The 25,703-nt window shown below is 40.6% G+C and overlaps 1 protein-coding gene across 1 annotated transcript in view; it reads left to right on the top strand.

Annotated features, from left to right (window-relative positions):
* The first annotated feature begins 6,747 nt into the window (after positions 1-6,747).
* The window catches only part of LOC142019416 (sucrase-isomaltase, intestinal-like), a 30,463-nt gene continuing 11,507 nt past the window's right edge, over positions 6,748-25,703 (top strand). Inside the window, exons 1-7 of the mRNA XM_075006315.1 lie at positions 6,748-6,897; positions 7,014-7,130; positions 7,210-7,294; positions 12,041-12,158; positions 20,076-20,244; positions 20,761-20,877; positions 25,064-25,212. Coding sequence (XP_074862416.1) covers positions 6,748-6,897; positions 7,014-7,130; positions 7,210-7,294; positions 12,041-12,158; positions 20,076-20,244; positions 20,761-20,877; positions 25,064-25,212 — 905 coding nt within the window. The remainder of the gene's footprint in view (positions 6,898-7,013; positions 7,131-7,209; positions 7,295-12,040; positions 12,159-20,075; positions 20,245-20,760; positions 20,878-25,063; positions 25,213-25,703) is intronic.

The raw sequence follows: 25,703 nt of genomic DNA, 5'->3' as shown, positions 1-25,703 counted from the left end.
CATATTTATCACTCTCCCAATTTTTGACCCTTCTGCAGACTTTATCAGGGATGAATTTATTTTCTACTAGGTCATTGATAAAAATGTTAAATAGCATAAGGTCAAGAACTGATCCCTAGGTGAGCTCCTTGGAAATAGTTGCTCAATGGCAATTCCCCATTCACATTTATGTTTTGAGATCACTCAGCCAGTTTTAACCCATTTTATGTGAGCCATGTTACTTGAATATCATTCTGCTTTTTTGAAATCAAAAGTTGTGTGGTCCTATATCTATGCCTTAAAGGAGTCCAAGTCCTATTGCATCAGCGCTATTACCTTTATCAACTAAGCTTGTAATCTTATAAAAAAATGATAAAGTTAGTTTGATGGGATCTATTTTACATAAACCTATTAATGATTTACCTTAATTAAGTTACCTTCCTTTAGTTCTTTGTTAATCAAGTCCTGGTATCAGCTGCCTCATTATCTTCCTAGGACTGATCTCAGGCTGACAGGCCTATAATTACTCAGGTCATTCTGTTTACCCTTATCAAAAATTGGCGCATTAGCTTTCTTGCAATCTTCTGGGAATTCCCCAGTGCTCTAAGATGTATTGAAAAAATCAGCCTTAATGGTCCAGTGAACTATTCCATCCAGTTTTTTAAAAACTCTTGGGTGTGAGTTATCAGACCTGCTAATGTAAAAATGTCTAACTTTAGTAGCTTCTGTTTTATGCCCTCCAGAGATACTAGTGGAATGGAAAGAGTGTTATCAGCATATGATAAAACTGCATCATTTTTTCCTCAAATATAGAATAGAAATATTTATTGAACAAGTCTACCTTTTCAGCATTATTATTGATAATTCTACCATTCCCATTTAGTAATGCACCAATATAACTGTCAGAGTTCCTTTTCTCCTAATATATATTTTTAAACTCCCCTTTCTGTCCTTAGCTTTGTTGAATGCAGATTTTCCCCACGTGGCTTGCTTTCCCCTATCTATTTTCTCTAATCCATAACTTATGGTTTATATTTATTACCATCAGCTTTTCCTGTTTTCCATTTTTATATGCTACTTTCATAGCTGTTTTCATTTATTTAACCCGCACTCTTGTTCCTCATTTATGGGATTATGGCTTTTTGGGCATTTAGTTAGGTGTTCTTAAGTGTTTCCCAATTATTAACATTTTTCTGATTACATTTTTCCTCTTGGCTGTTTTGGCTCATAATTGTTTTGGTCTGTATGAGACTGGCTTTATTCAAGCTTCAACTATTCCTATGTGTATATATTATTGGCCTGGACTTCATTCTGCGTGCACATTATTAATGTGGTTAACTCATTCTCATTTGTACCTAAACTACCATTAACTTTTAATTCTGAAATCAGTTCCTCTTTATCTGCTAGGACAAGGTGTAATAAAATTTCTCTGTGTTGGCTGCAACCATTTGGGTGAAGAAATGGTCATTTAATGTTTAGAAGTTCCAAGAATATTTTACTGGTGTTTTCCTCTGCACATTATAGCTGGGTGCATAAATAGTTGGTCATCCTTTTTTCTAGTGGGATTTGGTGGTCTGTCTTTGGTGGTCTGTAACTGATACCAATTGTACCCCGCGTTGTGCTTTGTTGGTTAGGACATTGATCCAGAAGCATTTAAGATTATTTTCTTCTGAGTTATCATCAACTCAGAAACTGGTAGTGCCATCTTTGATGTAAAGTGCCACTCTCTCCTCCCCTTTTCCTCCAACTGATCCTTCCTAAATAGATTGTAAACACTGCTTTTAACATTTCCAGTTGTGTGAATCATCCCACCCAGGTTTCAGTAATACCAGCTAGAGCAAATTCATGCTCATAAATGAACAGACCAAGTTTGTCTTGTGTGTTACCCAAGCTCCTAGCACTGGTGTATAGGTGATTAAAGAATTTCTTCTCTTCATGTCCTTTAGTTCCTTGATCAATTTTGTGATCAGCTTTTTGAGTACATACTGAATAATCAAATCTTCTTTCTCTCTCTACACCCTATGTAGAGCATGGTAGAGCTCTTACTATTTGTTATGCACAGGCAGTTAAAACTGAACACAAGATAAAGTAGATATCTTGACAATTTCCTAAGCCCTCAGTAATCATTGGACATCACACCTAGTTTCCAGTCTCCTGGTTCTGTAGCAGGAAGCCTGAAAGTGTGGAGTCCATAACCTCAGAGCTGTCCACATGGTGAAACTGCCCTGGAGCACAATGCTGGGAAACCTTGCGGGCTGTATCCCATGGATCCCAGAAGCCTGGGATAGCCTGGCCCTCCGGCAGCCATGGGAGCCTTCCCTGCAATTCAAACAAAATTAATGGAACCTGACAGGTTTCTGCAAATTTTCCAGCTCACTCTAGTGTTGCGCTTACTTTGCAGGAATCCACAGCCTAAAATACTGTACGTTCCCAGAAAGGGACAGCAGTTGTAAAGCAGCGTTGCTCCATTGCAGTTAATGGAGTTACACCAATATATAGTGACTGAGGACCTGGCCCACTGCATTTAAATAACTTTGAGTACTGAGCAAATGAATAAAAAAGCCCACTCTGTTCATGAACCATTTGTAAATAGAAAATAGGAGAAAGGGACTACATGAAAAAGATAGAAAAAATGCAAAGAATTATTGCATTATTTAGGTTTCTAAATTAACACAAAATATACAGATTAAGAATTCTTAATATAGGCTGTAAATTGGTACAAACTGGGGCAACATAACTGAAAGAAACTAACCTGTCCTAGGAAACACTTTTTACTCGTCCCAAGAGCTGTGTTGTCTGCAGACGAAAACATGACAAAGACTGTTCTAGTTTGTCCTGCCCTACAGGGGGTCATTGTCAGCTTTGGATGAATGCAAATGTATTCAATCATATTTGAAATGCAAATAGAGAGTAGAGGTTTTATTGGTGGTGCAGATTTTCATTTTTGCTTTAGTGCAGTTTCTGGATTTTCTATCATCTTTCTATTGTTATCATTTTTAGTGATGTAAATCACCTCCATAAATTGAATCAGGAGCTGGAACATTATTAAGAGTTTCATTCCAAGGTGACAGTAAAACCATTAGAAATAAAGTCAAGGCAAGTGCAATCTATTTCTTGATGTTGAAAAACAATTTTCCATTTACAATTCCCTTTGGGAAATCAGCTGCAGAGCAAGAAAGCTCTTGTACATCAAAATTTAGAATATCTGATTATGATTTCAGGAGTGTTGATTAAATATATATTACACCTTCACCGCACAAGGCCCACATAAACAGAGTTTTGCAAGGATCTGGTAGGTGGAGAGGGCAGAATCTAACATCAGTCTATGGGAAGAGTGGCTGAGAGCTCGGCAGTCATTCAGGCCCCTATAAAAAATTCTAAGCCTGGGGAATGAAGAAACTCCGTCCCTGAAAACCTATTACATCACTGATTCATCCCCATTATAGATTCTGTAAGTATGGCTTTCCACCTGCTACCCATTTCTGTGATGGCAGATATAGAGCTAAAAAGATGCTCAGCACAGATACATGCATGTCTGGCAGATGTGTACTGGAAATGCCACAGTATTGCTGTCCTGGAGCATCAAGACCTGTCAATCACTGTTACTTTGAACTATGTTCCCAATTTCAAATGATTCTTCTTCTGAGCACTTCCCAGGAGCAGTCCTTAAACAAATAACCAAAGGAAAAGTGGTGGAGGAGTTAACAGGCTCTATATTTTTTCCGTTGAATGCAGGACCAGGTATAGCAGTTTTTGTTCTCCTTAGGAGAATTCTAAAGCTGCATAATAGGTTAAATTTATGCACTGGAATACCCTTTTTAGCTAAAAAAAAAATCCGAATTTTTGATTGGGAGTAGCTAACTGAGCCAGCTAGTTAGAGCTTTGGTTTCTCTTGGGAACCCCATTCCAGGACTAAAAGATAATTACTGCAGATGGACAGTTCTCTTTTTTCAAAGCTGAACTACTTCAGCACGTTAAAATTCTGATGGATATTTACATCAGTTAATTAGTAAGGCACAGTTGCAGTACTGTGCTAAAGATTGTATGAGCTTTGTACTTAAACCAGGCATTCAACCTGTATGTTTTACTCAGAAAAATACAGTGCATTCATCCAAAAGCGCAGCATTGGCTTTTTGAGTGCAGAATGAATTTTTTAATCATTTACAAGTAAATCTGTTAATTTGGAGTTCAAATTAATTCTAAAAGAAGCTGTGATAGTGAGTGCCTCTGTGGGCTGGGTGTGATGCTGCAAGCTCTCCTGGCCCCAGCACAGCCTGCAGCTTGTTGACTTCACTAGGTCACTGTCAATTTCACTGGGTCATCCGTGGCTCAGGCCTCTGACCAAGTCAGACAGTCTAAAATGGATGAACCTCTCTTGGAGTGGCAAAGAGTTCAACATGCTGACATCCCCGCCCCCGGCCCTCCCTGGGACCATAACCCCTTCTCTGGGCCCCCTTAAGTGTTGCACTTCACTTGGGCTTCCCAACAGAGCATTGTCCCCTTCTTGGCATTTAGGCTGCTTTTCTACTTGACACTTGAGGAGGATCTTGGCCTGTTTGCTACTCTGGGCCCCAGCCCAGAGACCTTCCAGGCAGCAGCCATGCACATCTTCCTTCAGTTTGCTGCTGCTGTTCTCAAGCCCTTTTCTCATGTAGCCTCTTTCTCTTCACTGTGATCTCTGGCTGAAGTTCTCAAACTCCTCCCCCTTGCTGCATACCAGTATCACTGGAACCCATCTTTTATTCTTCTCTTCTTGAGCTGCTGTGATGAGCAATGAGCACCACCAGGAAAAGACCTACTCAGGCCCTGAAGTTCCTTTTGTCTGGGCCAACTAAGCTCTGATTGGCTATTGCTAGGCTGCATCTCTTAATGGGCCCCCTTCTGCTGCTCCTTCCCAATGTGGAGTGTAGTAAGAGTGCAGAGCCAGGTACACACAACAATAGAAGCCTTTTGTGATCTCAATAAGGGAATATCACAGAATCTTCAAACTTTCCTTATAATTAAAACTCACTGAAATAATGGACAGTAGTCTACATTTGAAGAATTATTTCTAGGAATAATAATTTTTCCTGTTGTTTTTCATAATTAAAAGTTGCTCCCTGAGCAAAGGCTAAACTATTGGTCTGTTACAGATAACTTACAATGAAATGCCATATTTCAAAATGGCTGTAATCCTCCATTTTTCTTCAGTGACATTGGGAGGACAGCTATCAGAGAGGTAGCTGTGTTAGTCTGTGTCTTTGAGAACAGCAAGAAGTCCTGTGGCACCTTAAAGACTAACAGATAGTTTGGAGCATAAGCATATGTCTTTAAGGTGCCACAGGACTTCTTGTTGTTCATTAAGAGGACAGTTGGTCTTATGGGAGGACATATTGAAAAGATCATCTATCTCCTTTTATTCTCAACTTGACTGAGGTCACTGACCACATGAGGAAAGATGGCTACCTTCTCCATTCACTTGGTTCTCACATCGTTCCCCTTCCTGTCAGCATAGTGGGCCACCACCTTCCCTATCACCCTCTTGGGAAAAAAAAAACACAGGAAGCAGTGTCCATTTTGAAAAAGGACTAGCAATTTACATCGATTAAAATGATGGGAAATGATCGTTATTTTGGAAGATAGGGCAGGAGGAAATGAAAAAAAATCAGATGTCTGGGTGTGCATTGTGTATGTATACAAAGGAATATATGGGGGGGCAGAGAAAGGAGGAGTGTGTGTGTGTGTGTGTGTGTGTGTGTGCAGAGAAATGTGGAGTACAGGATGTAGGAGTGAATGGATTAAGTTATATAAGCAGGGGGGAATGTAAAGAGGTACAAGAACAAGGGATATTTGGAGGACAGGAGGAGTGACACTAGGGTGACTTCTCCTGGCTTCTTTGGACTGTCCAGTGTGCACTGGTAAATCTGCATTGAATTTAAAAATAACTGAAGGTTGATACCTCATATTTTCAACTCACTGAAAATAGCATGCAGTAGTATTCTCTTTAAATTTCTTATTTAATGTTCATAAATGAAATGCTGGTGAAAACAAGGGTATTCCCTGACAAATTCTACATTAAGGTGGAGTTGATTTGTTGAGACAATATATCAGTAATTTAGGATAAAGTAGGTTACAGGGATATTGTAGTTGTCCCCAAACCAAGTGTTATAAACTCAGGAAATTCAGATTTGAGGCTAAAGTTAAAAATTCAAATGGATTAAGTTGTATTAAAGAAAGGCACAACTTGGGCACCACAGAAAGTTTATCTCCACAAATAGTGACACCATTATTGGAGGTGGGAAGGAGAAGAAAAATAATATGCTTTTATTTAAAATTGATTTAATCCCAGACTGTGACATTCCCTTATTCCCAAAATGAACTGGGTTTATTTCGAAGCACCCATGTCTACATGGCCAGTTTGCATTTCAAAAGCAGCACTTTTGAAGCACGACTGGCTGCCACTATGAGAATGAGGCACTGAATATTCATATCAGAGCCTTCTTAATCAGTTCCGATCCATGTAATTTAAATGATCCTTAGGAAAGGGAGGGGTGGTGTAGACACAACCATAGAATATCAAGCACTAATGTTTCTTAAACATAGTTGCATGGTTATTGAATAATGTCATTTAACTCTGAATTTCCCACGATAATAATGTTTGATTTTGTGTGAAGAGATATTCTCAACTTTGCCTCCATTTTAATGTAGTTTGGTCTAAGATTAATACAATCTACATTACCTGCATCTTCCAAAGTATTCTGAAAAGTGCAAATGAAAGTAGCTGTTATCATGTTGCTTATGATAATATTAGGGATTTTTTTAAAGGATCCTTTCCTAAGTAAGGATGAAGCACCTGGTACTTACAGGCCCTATGAACTTGGAGAAGAAATGGGTATCTGGGTGAACAACTCTGATGGAATAACTCCGGCTGTTGGCAAGGTTGGTGTCTTAAATTAGCATGTATGTAGATAGCAATGTCGATTCTCAATGATAGAGAATCTTCATAATCAACAATCATATGTGTTAATCAGATACTTAACAATTTTCATTTCCAGGTCTGGCCCCCAGGAGAGTCTGTGTTTCCCGACTACACTAACCCCAGAACAGCTGAATGGTGGATCCAGATGTGTACGGAGTTCAAAAACGTCCTCGACTACGATGGACTCTGGATTGTATGTCAGATTATATTTTCCATTTCTTTTTTCCAAAATAAAAATTACAACTTTTACATACAATAACATTTCATTAAAGGATATGAATGAACCAGCCAATTTTGGAACGGGCCAAAACCCAGGCTGTGCTCACAATGACCTCAACTACCCTCCTTATGTTCCTAGTAAGTGCCTTTTAAAAACTCTTTATCTGGAATGGCTATTTTCTCAAGCAACATAGAGTTAAGTGTAGAGTTAAACGTTTTCCATCATTATTGCCTATCATGCCATCAGTAAGGGTTCAGTTACACAATCATTTGGGGTTCAGTTCTCCCCTGGCCTGAAGAGGCAGAAAGCACAAGAAACATTTTTAGTCAGTCAGGCAGCTGTGCCTGAGGGCTATGTAAATGGCATTCCTCGCACTTGGCCAAGTGAAAGATTTACTTTAAGCTAAGGTTGATGCTGGTATCACCATTCCTCTCCGCTGTCTTTTGGATAGCCTCATCACCCAACTTGGTCATGGGAGCTACCCTCAAATGGGAAAAAAGTACTGTCACAGGGTGGCAGGCCCCATTAAGCAGAGATGGACTCACCCCCATCTGTGACACAATTAGCTCACATCCCCTGTTGAGGAGGTGCAGAAAGATCATGTGAGGTGCCAGTCAGGTGCTCTAATTAGGTCTCTCTGTGAAAGAAAAGAGGACCCAGGGAAAATTCTCTTTGGGTAAGGAAGGGCAGAAAGACTCCAAGAAGGAAAACATAGGCGTTGAGGAAACATATCCTGGGGCAACTTGCAGGAGTCCACGTGGGTGTGAGGGGAACTGAGACTGAAAAGTGCTCAGTCATTGGAATACTGAACTAGGCTGTGTGTTGTTGTTTTCTTGGTTTTTTTAAAAAAAGCTCTGAAGGGAGATTGAGTCAGGGTTGTTGTAAAACCACTGCGGGCGATGAGAGAGCACTCAAGAGACAATGATCCAATCACAGCGGTGCAGAAGCTGTGCTCCTCCACTGCCTTCACAGGAATACGGGGAGCTCCAGAACTTACCTCTTCAGAGAGGTCTTCTGCCCTGTCCCATGCTGTGGGCTACAGCTTCAAACAATAATTGAGCCCCTGGTGACCTTCTTGCCATAAGCGGCAAGAAGAAAATTTGTGTATTTCAAGTCCAATATTTTATATGGGAGGCAAAATATTACAAAGATTTGAAAATGTGTCAAGTTATTCATGTATATACAGCAATAGCAACTGTGTGTCCTGCACAAGTCCCTGTGGGATTTCTTTGGAATTACATAGCAGCTTTGCAGAACCCTGCATTAAGTGTTCGAGTTCTTTTCTCACACGTTGCGTGAATGTCACGATACTGTAAGTTTTAATATAAGTTCAACCTATGACAACATATGTGCAAAGATATATCACTCTGAGTCAATGTCACCTCACAGGAGGTTCATGAATTTAGCATCAAAATAACTTGCATGAATACACACTCAGTTTGATCACCCATGCAAAGTACTAGATCTACTAGTTTTTCAGGGAGGAGATATCCAATGTATTATCTTATCAGTAATCTTAGACGGCTTATTCCCTTCACTACTGGCGAGAACAATACCACGTAGATATCCCCTACCAGCACCACTAAGCAACCAGGATTTTATCATTAGGCAATGTATTGATCATTGGATATAGACAGTGAGAAAATTCTATTTTAGGAAGGGGATACACTTTCATCCCAGAGTTCTTTTTCTTTGAGTTGTGCTATGAATTACTTGAAAACCACTTTTCTGGCAGGCCGGGAGCAAATTTAGGGCAAAGTGTCATGGGTGTTATTTCGGGGAGAAAGCATAGGGCCTTAAGCCCCAAAATACAAGTCTCAGGCAGGTATGAAATTTGACCCCCCCCATCATGAGTCCCATTAGCCTGACTGTAGCTTGCGTACTGCGTCCCCTGACAATACAGAAGTCAATTTATGCTAAGTAAATTGTTGCTATTTTGCACTGGTGAAATTTCATTAAAAGAGCACATAGTTCCCAATTGTAATCCCCCTTACCAGCCAACCCAACTCTCTGATTTTGCAGTAAAAATGTGTGAACTGAATCATGACTTTTGTATCATTCTAAAACCCCACTGCAGCCAGTGGGAATCTATCTCGAGTTCAATGAGCTTTGGATCAACCCCTCTCTGTTGTGTTGTAGTTATCACTTCAGAGTTTAAACTTTAGCTCATCTTAGATGAGAGGTCAAGATTTCTAGGCACTTTTATAGAAAAAGTATCCAGTTATATCTGTATCCTTGGCAACACTTCTTCTCTCAGGAAAATAGGTTCTAATAAAGTTGTATGGGAGTGCTGGGGTGGACAAACCTCTTCCAATACCCAACATGCCTGGGGTTAAAACTATGTCCCAGGGAACCAGATGCCCAGCAGCTGGTGCAAACAATCCAGCAGTTAATCTAGTCGACATTTCTTCAACAAATCCCTGCTGCTTTAGCAAGCCTAATTGGCTGCAGTCAACTGATACAGTTTGTTACTGGCAGTGAGATATTGGCTATTTTTCATTGTTTTTCTCTGTTGCACTCCAATATAACTGCTTTGGAACAGTAACAGATTTATTCTTAAATTTACTGTTCTGCCAATGAGAAGTGCAAAGCACTGAATAAATGCATGTATGAAACATGACCAAAGTATAATATTATTACAGTTTTAAAAATTTTTCTATTGAATTTATTATTTTACAACAACAGAAAATGTCAGGAAGCTTCTGGTTCTGCTCCCTTATTTGTAGGAGTTTGTTGAACCTAACTATTAGACAGCGATCCTATTATTCCTACCCAGGCCAATCTTTGGCTCGTCTACACTAGACAGTTTTGTTGACAAAACTCACAGAGTGTCCACATTACAAATGTGTTCTATCGACAATAAATCGACAGAACGTGGCACATCTGTCGGCAGCATTCTGCCATTGTGCCAGGAGGCAGAACGTGGGTCTCAACAGACTCTTTGACAGAAAGCCATTATGGATGCTCCAGGGGGCCCTCTGTCAACAGACATGGCTTCTAGGACACTGGGCATCCCTGTCTGCTGTGTTTCTGGGTGACCACTGTTGAGAGAGCAGCTGGGCAGTCTGGCTGCGCTCTGTCGACAGAGCAGATCAACAGAACAGTCTGCTTTCATGTGTGGCTGCAGTCTGCTGACAGAAGCTTTGTAGGAAAAGCTTTTCCGGCAGTAACTTCTGCTGACAGATTGCTGTAGTGTAGACATAGCCTTTGATTTCAAAGCTTAAGCCCTTTAGGAGGAATTTCCACAGCTACTTTAAGTAGGCCTTTTTGTTGGCACTAATTGTTCCCCTGCCCCCACTATTATCTTAATTATTTGCATCTGAAATCTGAACCCTTATAAATGGAGGCCAATGATTGAAACGCTGGCCCTTAAGAAGCAGTTTTCTATAAAAACCAGCTAAATTGTAGATTAATATGCAATTGTGAAATTATGCTGTATGGCGAAATTACGTATGATGCAGAAATCCAGGAGGCTTTGCAGTATTTAACATAAGAACAAATCACGACAACAGGCTTCAGTTTTGGTAATTTTAATTTTATATTTAACTTTGTTGCTTATGTGGAGCTGAACTGATGTGTAATTATCACCTGAATATTCCACTTCCCTAGTTTCTTCGTCAAAGCGTATGTAGTGAATTGTCAGTCAAATTGCTTGAAAATTGACTGTAAATGAAATGATTCCATGTGCACTTCAGCCACAACGGAATCTTACAGCATGTTATGTCCAATGATCCAATCATGAAGATGCAAGTTCTACAACCACAGCAAAGAGGACATGCTCATATGGGTTTAGATATGGGGGGTTACATTTTATAATAATTTCAAACATATAGTAGTGTGGACTTCACAAGTTCCACTGTCTTCTAAGTTCTATATGCCACAGAGAAAGAGAGACAGGATTTGAGCCTCATTATGAATTCTATTACAGAAACCTTCTGAGTCATACTGCTTAATTGCCATCTACAGTTTAAAGTGATATGCAAATGAAGGACCCATGATTTCAAATAATTATGTAAGGTCTTTGTGCTTTTGCATTTTTGTTTTTGTTTGACACTGGAATTTACTAAAGTTCATCACTCAGCTGGAAACAAGTGCCACCCTGCAGGATGATTATTGGCTCAGTGATTTTTTCCTTTTGTGTGGTAGTATTTGAACCTCTGTTACCTTTGAAGAAGACCTGATTTTCTAGATACAGAAATGGACTACATTAACACAGCCTACTCAATAGATATGTCCCTTTGAATATGACATATCTAAGGAGGCCAGAAGCCCAGTTTTTGATCAGAAAATCTGGTTGAAAATGGGACCTGACAGTGTACGGTCAGATGTACTGACCAGACATCCAGAGTCTAGTTCCTGCAGGCAGGGTGATGGGGTTAGTGGAGGGGCAATGGGTGATTGTCTGTGCCAACCCCTATTCAGCTTGTGTCAGGTGGCTGCAGGTTCCAGCCCCAGCTTTGCAAGTGAATCCCTCTTCATCCAAGTGGGGCTGGGAGGTGTAGATGTTAGGGGAAAAGCAGCCAATGCCAGGAGTGAGGGGGAGGAGAAGTGGATTGGGTGGGGACTCTGGGAGGGGCCTTAGGGGAAAGATGCAGGGCAGCAGGGTGGGGGTGGGGGTGGGGGGGCTCTTGAACTAGTGATATAATGACCAAATTTTAAATATTATCTATTTGGCAACCCTGCATATGTCCCTCTAGAAGAACGTTCATCACTAGTATCTTTAAACACACAGGAATCTAAAAAGAACAGATCCTACAGTCCTTCAGCTTTTATTCTTTTTATAGGATTTTGCTATATATCATAGTATTTCTTCACTGAACGCAAATGTGAAGAGGTTTGGGATTTGGTTTGAATAATTCTCTAACTTTGCATGCCATTCCCAGGAATCAGCGACTACTCTCTGGCTGAGAAGACACTATGTCCAGATTCCAAAACTTACCTGGGGGATCATTATGACACACATTCTCTGTTCGGCTGGTCACAGACGCCACCAACGTTCATGTAAGTCTTCCAAGTATTTCCGAAACCAGAGGTGGGCAATAATTTTTGCAGGGGAGGCTCTGTACAAATTTTGTGACATCGTCAGGGCCAGCTCCAGGCCCCAGGAAGGGGTGGGGCCTCAGGTGGAAGGGGCAGAGCTGGGAGGGTGAGAGAGAGAGAGACTCTTGGTGTGTGTGACTGTGTGTCACAGATAATGATAGACGGTGTGTGTGTGTACAGTGACTGTGTGTGTGCATGAGGCAGAGAATGTGTGGCACAGAGATTGGATGTGTGACAGTTTGTGGGTGTGCAACACAGAGGCTTTGGCCACACTACCCCCTCCTTTCAAAGGGGGTATGCTAATGAGCCACTTCAGCAGCTGCTAATGAGGCGCTACCATGAATATGCAGTGCCTCATTAGCATAATGGGGGCCGCCCACCCTTTGAAAGTGCCAGTTTTGAAACACAGCCGCCTGTGTAGCTGGGGGTCTTTCGAAAGGACCCCCCTGATTTCAAAAGCCCCTTCTTCCCATCTGGTTTTGGGAAGAAGTGGCTTTCAAAATAAGGGGGGTGGTTTCGAAAGGTCCCTGGCTACAAGGACAGAGTGCATTTTGAAACCGGAACTTTCAAAGCACACACAGCTGCCATTACACTAATGAGGCACTGCGTATTCATGGTAGCACCTCATTAGCATCTGCCAAAGTGGCTCATTAGCATGCCCCCTCTAAACAGAGGAGGTAGTGTGGCCACAGCTAGAGTCTGTGTGTGATAGAGAGAGAAAGTGAGAGATGGCAGCTGGAGAAGCACTCGTCTGGGTCGCCATTTGGATTAGCTCTACTGTTTGTCCCTTTCTTGCTCTGCAAACAGGGGCTATAAGGGCCGGGGACACCCTTACATCAACATTCCCCTCTTATCATCCTCCCTTCTCTCACATAGCTAGCTGCAGGCTCCTGAGAGCAGTTGTTTAGTTCTCTTTGCTTTTTATGTACTATGCTCAATTTCAAGGAAAGAGAATCTTTGCTTCTGTCATGTTAATGTGGTTCATATGAAGTGAAGATCCTCTGGTAGAAACTAATTCTTCAGCTGCTCTATGTGTGAACCTAAATGGAGAAGTTCAGTGACTTCTGTGCAAGTTCTCCCCATACAACAGCTACAGAGTCAGACCTCATGCCTTCACATCCATTTCCCATTGCAGCTAAATCTGATGTCACAGTTAAAGGAGTATGTATTACTTTAGAGCTCTTACTAGAGCTATTACTTTAGACATGCATCTAATGAAGTGGGTCTTTGCCCACGAAAGCTTATGCTCCAATAAATCTGTTAGTCTATAAGATGACAGAGAACTCCTTGTTGTTTTTGCAGATGCAGACTAATATGGCTACCCGTATGATACTTTAGAGCAGTGTTTCTTAAACTTTTGAGACCATGGAACACCAAACAATAATATTTTATGTGGAACACCTATGAAAATTTTCGTTAAAAAATTGCTGTCAGACCAAACAAAGAAAAAAGAAAAGCCAGCAATATATACAGCCAAAACAAGATGGAGTAATTTAATCAAATGTGAATGTGAATGCTAGTGGGAAAGGGGTAGGGTTAGAAATTGAAATAAAAAAAGAACAAGTTAAAAATCACTTAGGAAAATTAGATGTCTGCAAGTCACCAGGGCCTGATGAAATGCATCCTAGAATACTCAAGGAGCTGATAGAGGAGGTATCTGAGCCTTTATCTATCATCTTTGGAAAATCATGGGAGACAGGAAAGATTCCAGAAGACTGGAAATGGGCAAATATAGTGCCCATCTACAAAAAGGGGAATAAGAATAGCCCAGAAAACTACAGGCCGGCCAGCTTAACTTCAGTGCCAGGAAAGATAATGGAGCAGGTAATTAAAGAAATCATCTGCAAGCACTTGGAAGGTGGTAAGGTGACAGGGAACAGCCAGCATGGATTTGTAAAGAACAAATCATGTCAAACTAATCTGATAGCTTTCTTTGATAGGATAACAAGCCTTGTGGATAGGGGAGAAGTGGTAGATGTGGTATACCTAGACTTTAGTAAAGCATTTGATATGGTCTTGCATAATATTCTTATCAAAAAACCAGGCAAATACAATTTAGACGAGGCTACTATAAGGTGGGTGCATAACTGGCTGGATAACTGTACCCAGAGATCAGTTCTTAATGGTTCTCAATCCTGCTGGAAAAGTATAACAAGTGGGGTTTCACAGGGTTCTGTGTTAGGACCGGTTCTGTTCAATATCTTCATGAACAATTTAGATATTGGCATAGAAAGTATGCTTATTAAGTTTGCAGATGATACCAAGCTGGGAGGGGTTGCAACTGCTTTGGAGGATAGAGTCATAATTCAAAATGATCTGGATAAATTGCAGAAATGGTCTGAGGAACACAGGATGAAGTTTAATAAGGACAAATGCAAAGTGCTCCACTTGGGAAGGAACAATCAGTTTCATGCATACAGAATGGGGAAAGACTATCTAGGAACGACTACAGCAGAAAGGGATCTAGGGATTATAGTGGACCACAAGCTAAATATGAGTCAACAGTTTGATGCTGTTGCAAAAAAAGCAAACATGATTCTGGGATGCATTAGCAGGTGTGTTGTGAACAAGACACGAGAAGTCATTCTTCCGCTCTACTCTGCACTGGTTAGGCCTCAGCTGGAGTATCGTGTCCAGTTCTAGACGCTGCAGTTCAAGAAAGATGTGGAGAAATTAGAGAGGGTCCAGAGAAGAGCGACAAGAATGATTAAAGGTCTAGAGAATGTGACCTATGAAGAAAGGCTGAAAGAACTGGGCTTGTTTAGTGTGGAAAAGAGAAGATTGAGGGGAGACATGATAGTGGTTTTCAGGTATTTAAAAGGGAGTTATAAGGAGGAGGGAGAACACTTGTTCTTCTTGGCCTCTGAGGATAGAACAAGAGGCAATGGACATAAACTGCAGGAAGGGAGGTTTAGGTTGAACATTAGGAAAAAGTTCCTAACTGTCAGGGTGGCCAAGCAGTGGAATAAATTGCCAAGGGAGGTTGTGGAATCTCCATCGCTGGAGATATTTAAGAACAGGTTAGATAGATGTCTATCAGGGATGGTTTAGACAGTACTTGGTCCTGCCATTGGGGCAGGGGGCTGGACTCGATGACCTCTCAAGGTCCCTTCCAGTCCTAGTGTTCTATGATTCTATGAAATATTATAGCAATGAAGAAGTAACATTGTATCTGATTTTAATAACAGAAAATATATACCATCCATGTATTTTTCCAAACACTCACGGCACACCTGCGAGTTGTTCACAGAACACCAGTGTTCCTTGGAACACAGTTTAAGAAACACTGCTTCAGAGAAAGAGTTAGAAGCCTAGATTCCCAAGGTGACAAAAATCCTCTTTTCATGGACATATCAAGAGTATTTTGTGTTTTGGCCTAGGTCTATGATAGGGCAAGGAAAGCCGAAAGGGGGCTCTTGAGTGCTGGAGCTATATTACATTACAGTTATGGGTTAATGTAAAAAATGTAATTTTTGTAGCTGGCAAATCTGAGCTAATTCAGACTAACAATATGTGTCACTATGAAACTGCAGCCAGTTAGTTCATCAGCTGGAGATGCTTTTTAGGCTCTCACAACAGGAAAAGCAAATGGGCTTATTCTCAGTAGAAAATGAGGTTAAACACCCCAATGGCATTGCCAAAACGGGACAGATTGGTGGGTCCCAACTTCAGGTGGGCAGGCGATGACTCCGGGGTAGCGGTGATGGGGCTGCCTCTCCCCTTTCCCCAGCTAGCTTTGACAGAGGAGGTAGGGATCGATGCTCTGGCCAGGGGTACTGTAAAAATGGAAGTCCCCATTGAAATAAGTGCCTTGCACCCCTGCCTACTTCGTCCCCTCTCCGCCTGCTGAAAATGGGTTCTGGGCATGCGGCTTGCCCTGCTCCACCTGCCTGGTGCTCCAGTGGGGAGCAGAGTCCAAGTGCCAGGGCTTGCCCCGAGCCAGTGCTCCCAGCAACAAGCAGGGCTGGAGTGCTGGGGCTTGATCTGCTCTGCCTATCCAATGCTCTGGGGAGCAGGTCAGGGCACAGAGGCTTGCAAGCCGCTCCCTCCTCTCCCTATCATGAGTGCTGGGTGGGCAGACCAAGCCCCCAAACTCACTCCCCTGGCCCAGCTGGAGCACCAGGTACAGAGTGGCAAGTCCCCACACTCCAGTGGGAGCTGAGGCAGGGGTGGGGCCTCTATACTAAGAGTGTGGGTCTGGCCAACCTAGGCCCACTTGTGGCTATGCCCCTGAGACACACCATTCTTTTGTCTTATTAGCAAATGGCCAAAGCCTCATGTTGATGTTACTGTCTTAATGTGAGTATTTACTAACTAGAGTGTGGCAGCTTTTTGGGGCCCCATCAGTCTGCTAGTTCATGTGCAGCCACCTAGGAATACACAGTCACTGCACCAAATAGAGCTCTGAAGAGAATTCAGATCTGGCCCACAATCTCACACCAGAGTATTTAGGGTTTTTAAGGATCCTAACCTTCACGTTTGAAAAATGGCCTGGAGGCTTTATAGCCCTTCTGCCACCCACAAGGCATGCCATCATTATCAGTAAGCCTGTGTGCTGTGCCTCCTGAACAGAACTATCACAGAAAGTAAAGGTCAGATTTGACCCTTTTAATATCCGTCTCATTCCAGTTTCATACACATAGCATCACACAAAAGTGCCTCTCTCAGCCATCTGCCAGCCTCTGAAGAATAGTGCTGTTCATAAGAAATACACTGTGCAACCAACAAAGGGAGAGAAATAGTTTTCAAAACATAAACTAGCTAACAATGCATCTAAAAACAAAAACAGGGTTTGCAGTAGGACTGAGCAAATACTGCAAACAATGTCCCATGGATAATTACTTGGATTTCTTAAAAAAAATTCTTCCATGGCTGTGTTCATGTCCTTTTTGCATTCACTTTTCACAAATAATAATCTAGCGAATGATGTTACTGGAAGGAATGTTTATCAAAACTGCATAGACTGCAGAATATATGCAGAAATTGAATTACAAAGTAATAATCATGAGTATGTGCATCTAAAATCTGATTCTAAGAAATCCAATCAGGTAACAGAAGGAGCTCATGTGATCTGTATCCAGTCAAATAGGATGACTTTTTTGAATACTGAGTACTTGGAACAATCAGCTCTTATACAATTTACAGGCCAAAAATTATTCACAGATGTCGTTCTGTGAATAACGTCAAATATATATATATTTTTTTCTCATATATATATATACATGAGAAAATCAGATTTGGTTCTGTGAAGACTCACAAAGTGGCAAAACTTATTAAATTGTTTGTTTCAAACTATTCACCCAACTCTAGCTTATTATTTTCTCCATATTGCTAGTACTCAGAATTGTGTTGTAAATTATTAATTCTTCAAATATAGGCACACAAAATTACATGTCATATTAAATAATTGGTGATTCATATAACTCACGTACAAAAATTATTTAAGAAAACACTAAAGTATTTAATCTAACAGAACATTTATTCTGTACCCAGGCATTTCACAGCATGTTTTCTTTCATTTCTTGTATTATTCTTACACAATGAAATTACAAAGCAGGGGGTAGGGGGAAGAGTCACCTGTCATTAATAGGACCTGTGGAAGAAATTTCAGAGAGGTAGCTGTGCTAGTTTGTATCTTACCTCTTCCACTTTTTTCTTTTCCTCCTACTTCTTTCCCCACCTCTGCTATATAAATCCTGGATTCTTATTTCCGCTCCAAATCTGAAGAAGTGAATCTTACCCACCAAAGCTCATCACCTAATTTGTTAGTCTTTAAGGTGCTACAGGACTGCTAGTACTTTGTGAAGCCACAGACTAACATGGTTCCCCCTCTGACAGTAATACAGTTGTTTTACACAGTGAAATTTATGGGAAAAGACATGAGACTGGATAACCATTTATCTGCAGAGAGGTGTCAGACTTATTAAGAGCAATATGAGTATAGATTTACAGAATTTACTGTCAAGGCTGTAGATTAGCCACGGTATTTTTGGGAGGAGCCTTTATAATGATGTCATCAGGCACATAGCCTGCAGTAAACAAACTATGGCAACATTTCTCCTCTGAGATCCATGTAATATTTCTCAGTTTGTTCTCCCTATAATTGCGGATAGTTTTGCTCTCAGGAGGAGTTCTGCATGTTTGCCCTCAGGAGGAGTTCTGTATATGTAAAGATAGCAGATATTGAGCTGAGTACTTCTGTATGGAACTGGGAAGAAAATTTTGCCCTCATTTTGAAATATTCTGTGACTTGGAAACTGAGAGATATCTTGGGGACACCTCGTATTTTGGCTATGGAGGCAGTGCTGTCTTTTTTTCCTATTATGTAAATCTTCATGCACATCCAGATTTTTCATTTTCCCCCTATTTCCATGTCCCCAAAAGCAACTGTCTGAAGTTTGGATCTTGCATTGTAGCTACCTCCTTTTTTTAATGTAACACTCTGTCAGGTCCTGGTAGTTCAGTGTGTTCTCTAGTCTGAACCTTTGTCTGATGGTGTTATTGACAAGTCTCTCACTCTATTAGCCTTCTGTGCAATCCTATGGTTTGTTTTGGGTAAAATGTGGACAACACTTTACCTGGACTTTCGTCCAACACCAACTGACACTTTAACTGGTGGGCCTTGCCCGCATGCTCAGGATCTAATCGATCCCATACTTGGGACTGTGAAGAAATTGTCCCCCCACGTTAGAATAGCAGAGATTCTGGTGATGGGGGATTCACCTTCTTCTGCAAGATGGGGAACTTGTCATTGGCAGGTTTAAACTAGGTAATGCTGAATTAGCTGTACCTTGAAGTCTTTAAACTATGATTTGAGGATTTCAGTAACTCAGTTGGCAATTAAGAGTGGAAGGGTGAGGTTCTGTGGCCTGTGATGTGCAATGGTCCTTTCTGACCTTCAAGCCAAACCTAACTCATTTTGCCTGCTTATTTAAACATTGTCCATTCTCACTCAGTCGCTTACCTACAACTAAATTGCTAACTTATTTGTCCATCATTTCCAAAAAACATGGCCATCTTAAAATAAGACCCAAAATGAATGAATATAGGTAGGGAAGATACAGGATCTCGTATTTGTACATGTATCCTTGTATTTGTGTGCATGTTTCTCACAGGTTTTTTTTACAATTTGAGGAGTTTTTGGAATATCAAACTGTTGAGAGATCTGGTGTTCTCATATTACGTTTCAGTTTCTGGCTGGTGGAAATTCCATAACAAGGTCTGCTCTAGTCTTATTTCAAGTTGACAAATAGCTCTCTGGGGGAAATTCAAGCCTCAGAAGCATGTAAATACATATCACAAAAGAGTCTTGTATTCTTATTCACATACATTCAGATTCATGAGAAACCTGAATGAGTACACGACCCTAAAAGTCATGGATTCCATGATGCGCATGGAAATCATGACCTACGTTTATACCAGCTCAGGTCCATAGAATATGGAGAAGGGAAGGGTCAGTTGCCCCAGTGCCCAGCCATTCAAAAGGGCTCAGGGCTCCCAGCCACTGCTACCTCTACTGCAGCAGCAGTGTCAGCCAGGGCTCCAGGCACTTTAAGTTATCACTTGAGCGGTGCTGAGAGCTGGCTGCCCCCAGGTCTGCCCCTTCAGGAAGCCTGGAGCTGTTCCCCACCTATCTTGCCTAAGGGCCCGGCAATTCCCTCAGCCCCCGTACCAAATTACGGTTGCTGTTTTTCTTTGCAAGTGTACAGTACTGATTTCAGTATTTTACTTGACTCGAGAACACAATGAACCATAATAACAGTTGTTACACAGATAAAACTCTCATTGACCTTAACCAAGATTTCAGAATCAAACCTATAATGTGAAAAACTGCTGGAGTTGGGCTTTCCTCTTTGCTATTGTTGTATTTTTTCCCAGTGCTGCACAGAAAGCCACCGGAAAGCGAGCATTTGTTTTGAGTCGTTCTACGTTTGTCGGAAGTGGGAAATACGCAGGTCACTGGCTAGGTGACAACTTTTCACGCTGGAAAGACATGCACATGTCAATAATTGGAATGCTGGAATTTAATCTCTTTGGGATTCCATATGTAAGTCTGTTTAATGGCTATCACTGTTTCATACATATAATCACTCCTCTTGAAATTATCCAAATGTTTGCTTAAATTAAATGCTTGATAAGGCAAGCAATCACATCCATGGAATACAAACAAGTGCTGATTAAACTGTAACTTCATTAATTTTGTCCAGTTAAAGACAAATAAAAAAATATCCTATGAAAAAATTGTCTGATGGGCCAGCAAAAATAGATTTCCTTCCTGATACATGTTTCATCACTCACATTCCAAAATATCTCTCTAATTTTGCAACCTGCATTAAAGAAATTATATGATTTTTAAAATATAGGTAACCCTGTGTTAACATTCTCAGTCCTGATCAATTTGTATCTATGTTCAACACACCGTATTATGAGACCTCTTATAAAATCACCAGAAATTAGCTATCCTTTGTTAACCTTTATTCACTCTATCTTATTGAGTTAGGGCCTGGCGGTGTAACTCCTACTTACACTCAGGAGCACTTATTTAATGATTATGTTTCTTCAGATTGGTGCTGATATCTGTGGATTTTTGCTTGACACAACTTACGAGCTCTGCTTACGATGGATGCAACTTGGCTCATTTTATCCTTTCTCCAGAAATCATAATGGACAGGGCCAGATGGTAAGAAAGAAAAGCTGCTAAATGCTGCAGCCTTTGATTTTCATATTTATCATTTTAATATTTAAATTTTATTCTCGGAAATCAGTCTTTGTTTTGTATGGCTAGAAATAGTTTATATAGTGCAGTGCTATCAGATGTCATATTATGCATTCCCATATCTTAAAAGTGAATGATTTTTTAAAAAGCATCTAACATCCCAAAGCTACATAAACATAAATACCTACCAAGTTTTTGTTTCCTGTTCTATCTTAGGTGTTAGTGATGTTATTAAGTATTGCAGGAGGCCAGTGATGGAGGTACATCACTTTATTTCCTGCCCGTAAATTATTGTTTGACATTTTCAATATGAACAAATTGCTTAGAATATTTTTAAAATATTTTTATGTTCATCTTTTAACATGTCTCAAAGGGAAGAGCAGGCAGGGCATATTAAATAAAGCCTCAGACATTTATCGTACACATTTTGGACAAATCACATTTCTTATATGGTTGAACCTCTCTAAACCAGGTTGAACCTCTCTAATCCAGAATATGCTCATCCAGCAACATCTGTAATCCAGCGTGATTTTAATTAGCTGGATGACCACTTATCATGGTGTGGCCAAGGTTCCCACTGTCCCATAAAGTTTGTTTACAGTCACCTGTCCTGGCTCTTAGTGTTCTGCGCAGTTATTTAGCTGCAATTTATCCCTAGATGTCTTCTAAGAGCCCAGGAAGCAGTGGAAGTGTTGGTAATGCTGGTAGACAGTATTGACCTCCTGTGGTCTGGCAAATTCTCTCATCTAGCACCGGTCAGGGCCCAAGCGTGTCAGACTAGAGAGGTTCAACCTGTAGAAATCCCAAGGACTGGGAGCACTGAAAGCAACAGCAACTTAGCATCAAAGAACTAATGTGTGAAAAAAGTAACTGAACAGAATTCATTACTGAAAAGTACCTTATCAAGTCTAATTCTGTAGCAATATAATGAGTCTTGCTCTTCTTTCAACTGGAAAGAAATATGTTTTCTAGCAACTGAAGAGTTGAAGGTCCTCTGGCCTTTGGATATGTGTTATATTTCACCCCTGTGCTGTCACAATGAATGAAAGAATGAGTCTGCTAATACAAGAAGCAGTTTTTACTTTTGTAAGATGAAATGTGCAAAAATTGAGTTAATGTTGTGACTCTTAACTTTCATTTTGCTGCAAGGCCAGATTTTAAAAGGATGGTGTAACAGTTGTATCCACAAGAATTCACATTTGTCTGCACAAATGGGTTTGAGTCTTTAAAAACCAGGCAATTGCACATGCAAACAGGCACAATTTGTTGCTATTAAAAAGTCAGGTCTTTCCCCCCACATTTACTATCCAAGGGTATAAGAAATATCAAAGTATTTCCCTATAATTAAGATAGGAAATGCCTGTCTGTTCAGATATTACCATGGGTAAATATTCTGTAGAGTGGTGTCCACTGTACTTAGATTCATATTTATCCAATTTGCACTCGTGCATGCACCCATTTGTGCATGACAAAGTAAAACTGTATCTGACCTACATTGGAGTATATTTGTAGTCCATATACAGGCTGGTGGATAATTTGCATGTCAAATATGGAAATATAAACATATGGCTACATGAGTGCACTCTTCATGAAGGTTGTAGCTTATCATCAACTCATAAAAAAGTAGGTCAAGGGCCTGATCCCATCGTCGTTATATTGGTGGATCAAGTTCAGAAGTAGGGAATTAGTAAGGGTGGTAGAATAGGGTACGCAGGATGTTTTGGGGCCCTCCCACCCAATCATTATCATCCAATTCAAGAACGAGTAATCTGATGAAGCGGGTCTGTCCCACGAAAGCTCATCACTGAATAAATCGTTTTATCAGTCTTCAAAGTGCAACATGACTGCTGGCTTGTTTTGTTAGAACACAGACTAACACGGTTACCTCTCTGCTACTATTGAGAAAATAGAAATATTTTGTCCTCTTAAAGATCACAAAACACTTCTTCTGTTTATTTTTTTAAAGTCTGATTTGCAGGGAGCTTTAAATGACTCAGTGTCTGATTATTTTTACTGTAGAAAAACAATACAGTAAACCCTCAATAGAATGGACCCTCATATAACAGACTTTGGACATAATGGCCCTGTCTGTCAGCCTCTCTGTCCCCAAAGATAAATGCCAGAGACTCATTAGAGCCACCGCTGGGGATGGAGGAGCTGCTGGAGTGGCTGGGGTCACCAGGGATGGAGGGGCCACTGCAGTCGCTGGGGTCACAGGGCCAGAGGAGCTGAGGGGTGGGCCTGCAGTAGGGCGCAGGAGCTCTCCTCCCCCAGCCCTGTGTGTGTGGAGCATGTTGGTGCCTGGCCACCACTGCCTGCAATGGTGCTGAGCAGCAGCCGTGGTGTCGGAGGCTGCTGCCACTGGCAGGCTGGGGACAGCCACACTCTACCTTCACACAGGTAGCTCAGGGCCAGGGGCTGGAGGAGCTGCAGCCCTGAGAGCTGCAGGAGGTGGAAGGATTCAGGCCAGCATTCAGCTCCTCTCCTGGTAATTGGGAGAGGGAGATGGAGGTGTGAGGGGAAGAAGGGGGCAGGAGGGGGAAGGGAAGATGAGGGGGCAGAGGACAGGAGTGAGTGATGGGCTGGGAATCATCATATAGTATAACCATTTGGATATAATGGAGTTTGGACATCAACAGACACCCCTTCCCCCATTACTCCGTTAAATCGAGTGTTTACTGTATCTGTATAGTATGGCTGTCCAAGTGGAAAAAGTTTCCACTCATAAATGTAGCTGCTGTTCCAGAGCTCAGAAACCAGGAAGAAACACAATTATTGACTAATGCAAGTGTGCATCTAAAAGGGTAAAAATAGCTTTGAGTTTTAATTAGTGTTAAGTGTAATATTAAAATTTAATCTTAAGCATCTAACTTGTCTGACTCACGGGGATGTTTTATGGCTTAATAACATTTTTGCCTGAAAAACACTATGTGATATAAAAGCCAATTTTTATCTTTTCTGTTCCTTTTGTGTCTAATCATTCCAGAAATTTATAAATGCCATATTTTAAAGAGAAATTAGCTCTTTAAAGCAAAAATATGAAGTCTTATGACTCCTTTTCATGACTTTGGTCCATGGGTTATGTAAACATCAGTAAATAGAAGAGTGAAATCCACTGAATGCAGCAGGTCAACAACAGTTAACGAATGTGGATAGAATGTTTGAAGCTATCTCTTCCTCCTCCCGTAGAGGATATATGTTTCTAATGAAGATCTTTTGGACAAAACCTTAAAAATATAAGTCCTGTCTGCTACATATAGATTTTAGGAATGAGAGCTGAGATTTTCAAAGCAGGTCAGGAAATTTAACAACTGTTTCATCAATTTTCCTCTAAAACGTGTAGCTAAATCTCCTGCACTGCTTTGAAATCTCAACCTGGCTTTTAGAAATGGTCTACCCTATTGAGCCTTCAGAACAATGTGCACAAATATTTCTAAGAATAATTGATGTCATTCAGACATAGGTATCAAGTTGTATTTGAAATCATAGGGGTAGATATCTAGATACAGTTAAATGTGCCCCCAAAATACTTAGTCTACATTTGTTAGCATTCAAAAATGTAAGTGCAGAATAAGAAACCAAGCTGAGACCTCTTGAAAATAAAGGTGTAATCCCAACCTGTTGAATTTAATGGGAGTTTTGCTACTGATTTCAGTGGGGCCATGATTTGACCCAAAGACACTTTTCACACAGGTTTGTCTCTGTAGTCTTGGCCAAAGGAATTTCCCTCTTCCCCCTGTTTCACAGCATGTTGGGTATCCATTTCCACTTGTCTTACATACTCTACCCTAGAGGTAGCTGCATGTCAGTGGTGAAATGATTCCTACATACCCAGAGTCAGATCCTGAGAAAAGCAGAGAATCCACAACTCCCATTGACTTCAGTGACCTTAAAGGCAGTTGTGGGTGCCCAATGCTTCAAATATCAAATCCAAGGCTTACAATATACACTGAATAGGGTAGTACTAGGTTGTTATTTTCTGTTCTGTTACTTTAGATTTTTTTTTACAGTAAGCATTCAGTTGTAGACTGTACACGTCTGTAGAAATTTTCTTTAATCAGGAATTCCTCATACTCTACAGGCTATTTCCTATACAGTAATTGTATATGTGTAAACGTAAAAAGAAAACAAAACACTTTCTTTTTGGTAGGAGCAAGACCCAGCAGTGTTTGGAGCAGAATTTGCTGAGATATCTCGGTCTACACTGCTGATTAGATACACGCTGTTGCCTTATTTGTACACCTTATTCTTTGATTCTCATGCCTACGGAAACACAGTGGTACGGGGATTAATGCATGAGTAAGCTATCGTCTTTTTTCTTATCTGTCTTATTTCATTCACAGACGAATTGCAGATCCAGTGTACATATTCTGTTATGTTTATTTTGATAATGGTGGTAATGATTAAATTGTATCCTTTTGCCTTAGCATGAGCATTTTACAGTAAAACTAAAAAATTGCATAGTTCATGTGACATTTAATGTTGATATTCACTTTAAAGGCAGTATTTTCCCCTATTTAAATAAATAACAACTGGGCATTATGATGCTTCAGATATTTATTTTTAATATTTTTGCTTAACAGTGTTTATGTGCATACTTTAACCACTAGGGCTTTTTTGATATTCATATCAGGTAAGTAGCTGTACTTTAATGTTTGTTAATAAAAAAATGCCTCATGCAGGCTTCAGTGATGTGAAGTTTGTAATTCTGTCGGTTCCCCACTTATGGTATCAATGGTTTTAGGCTAGATCCTGCAACCACTTATTAACTGTGTCTACACGTGCACGCT

Source organism: Carettochelys insculpta, chromosome 1 (assembly GCF_033958435.1).
Source record: "Carettochelys insculpta isolate YL-2023 chromosome 1, ASM3395843v1, whole genome shotgun sequence".
Classification (NCBI taxonomy): Eukaryota; Metazoa; Chordata; order Testudines; family Carettochelyidae; genus Carettochelys; species Carettochelys insculpta.
Note: the sequence above shows the minus strand (reverse complement) of the source record. Positions and strands in the feature narration are given on the sequence as shown.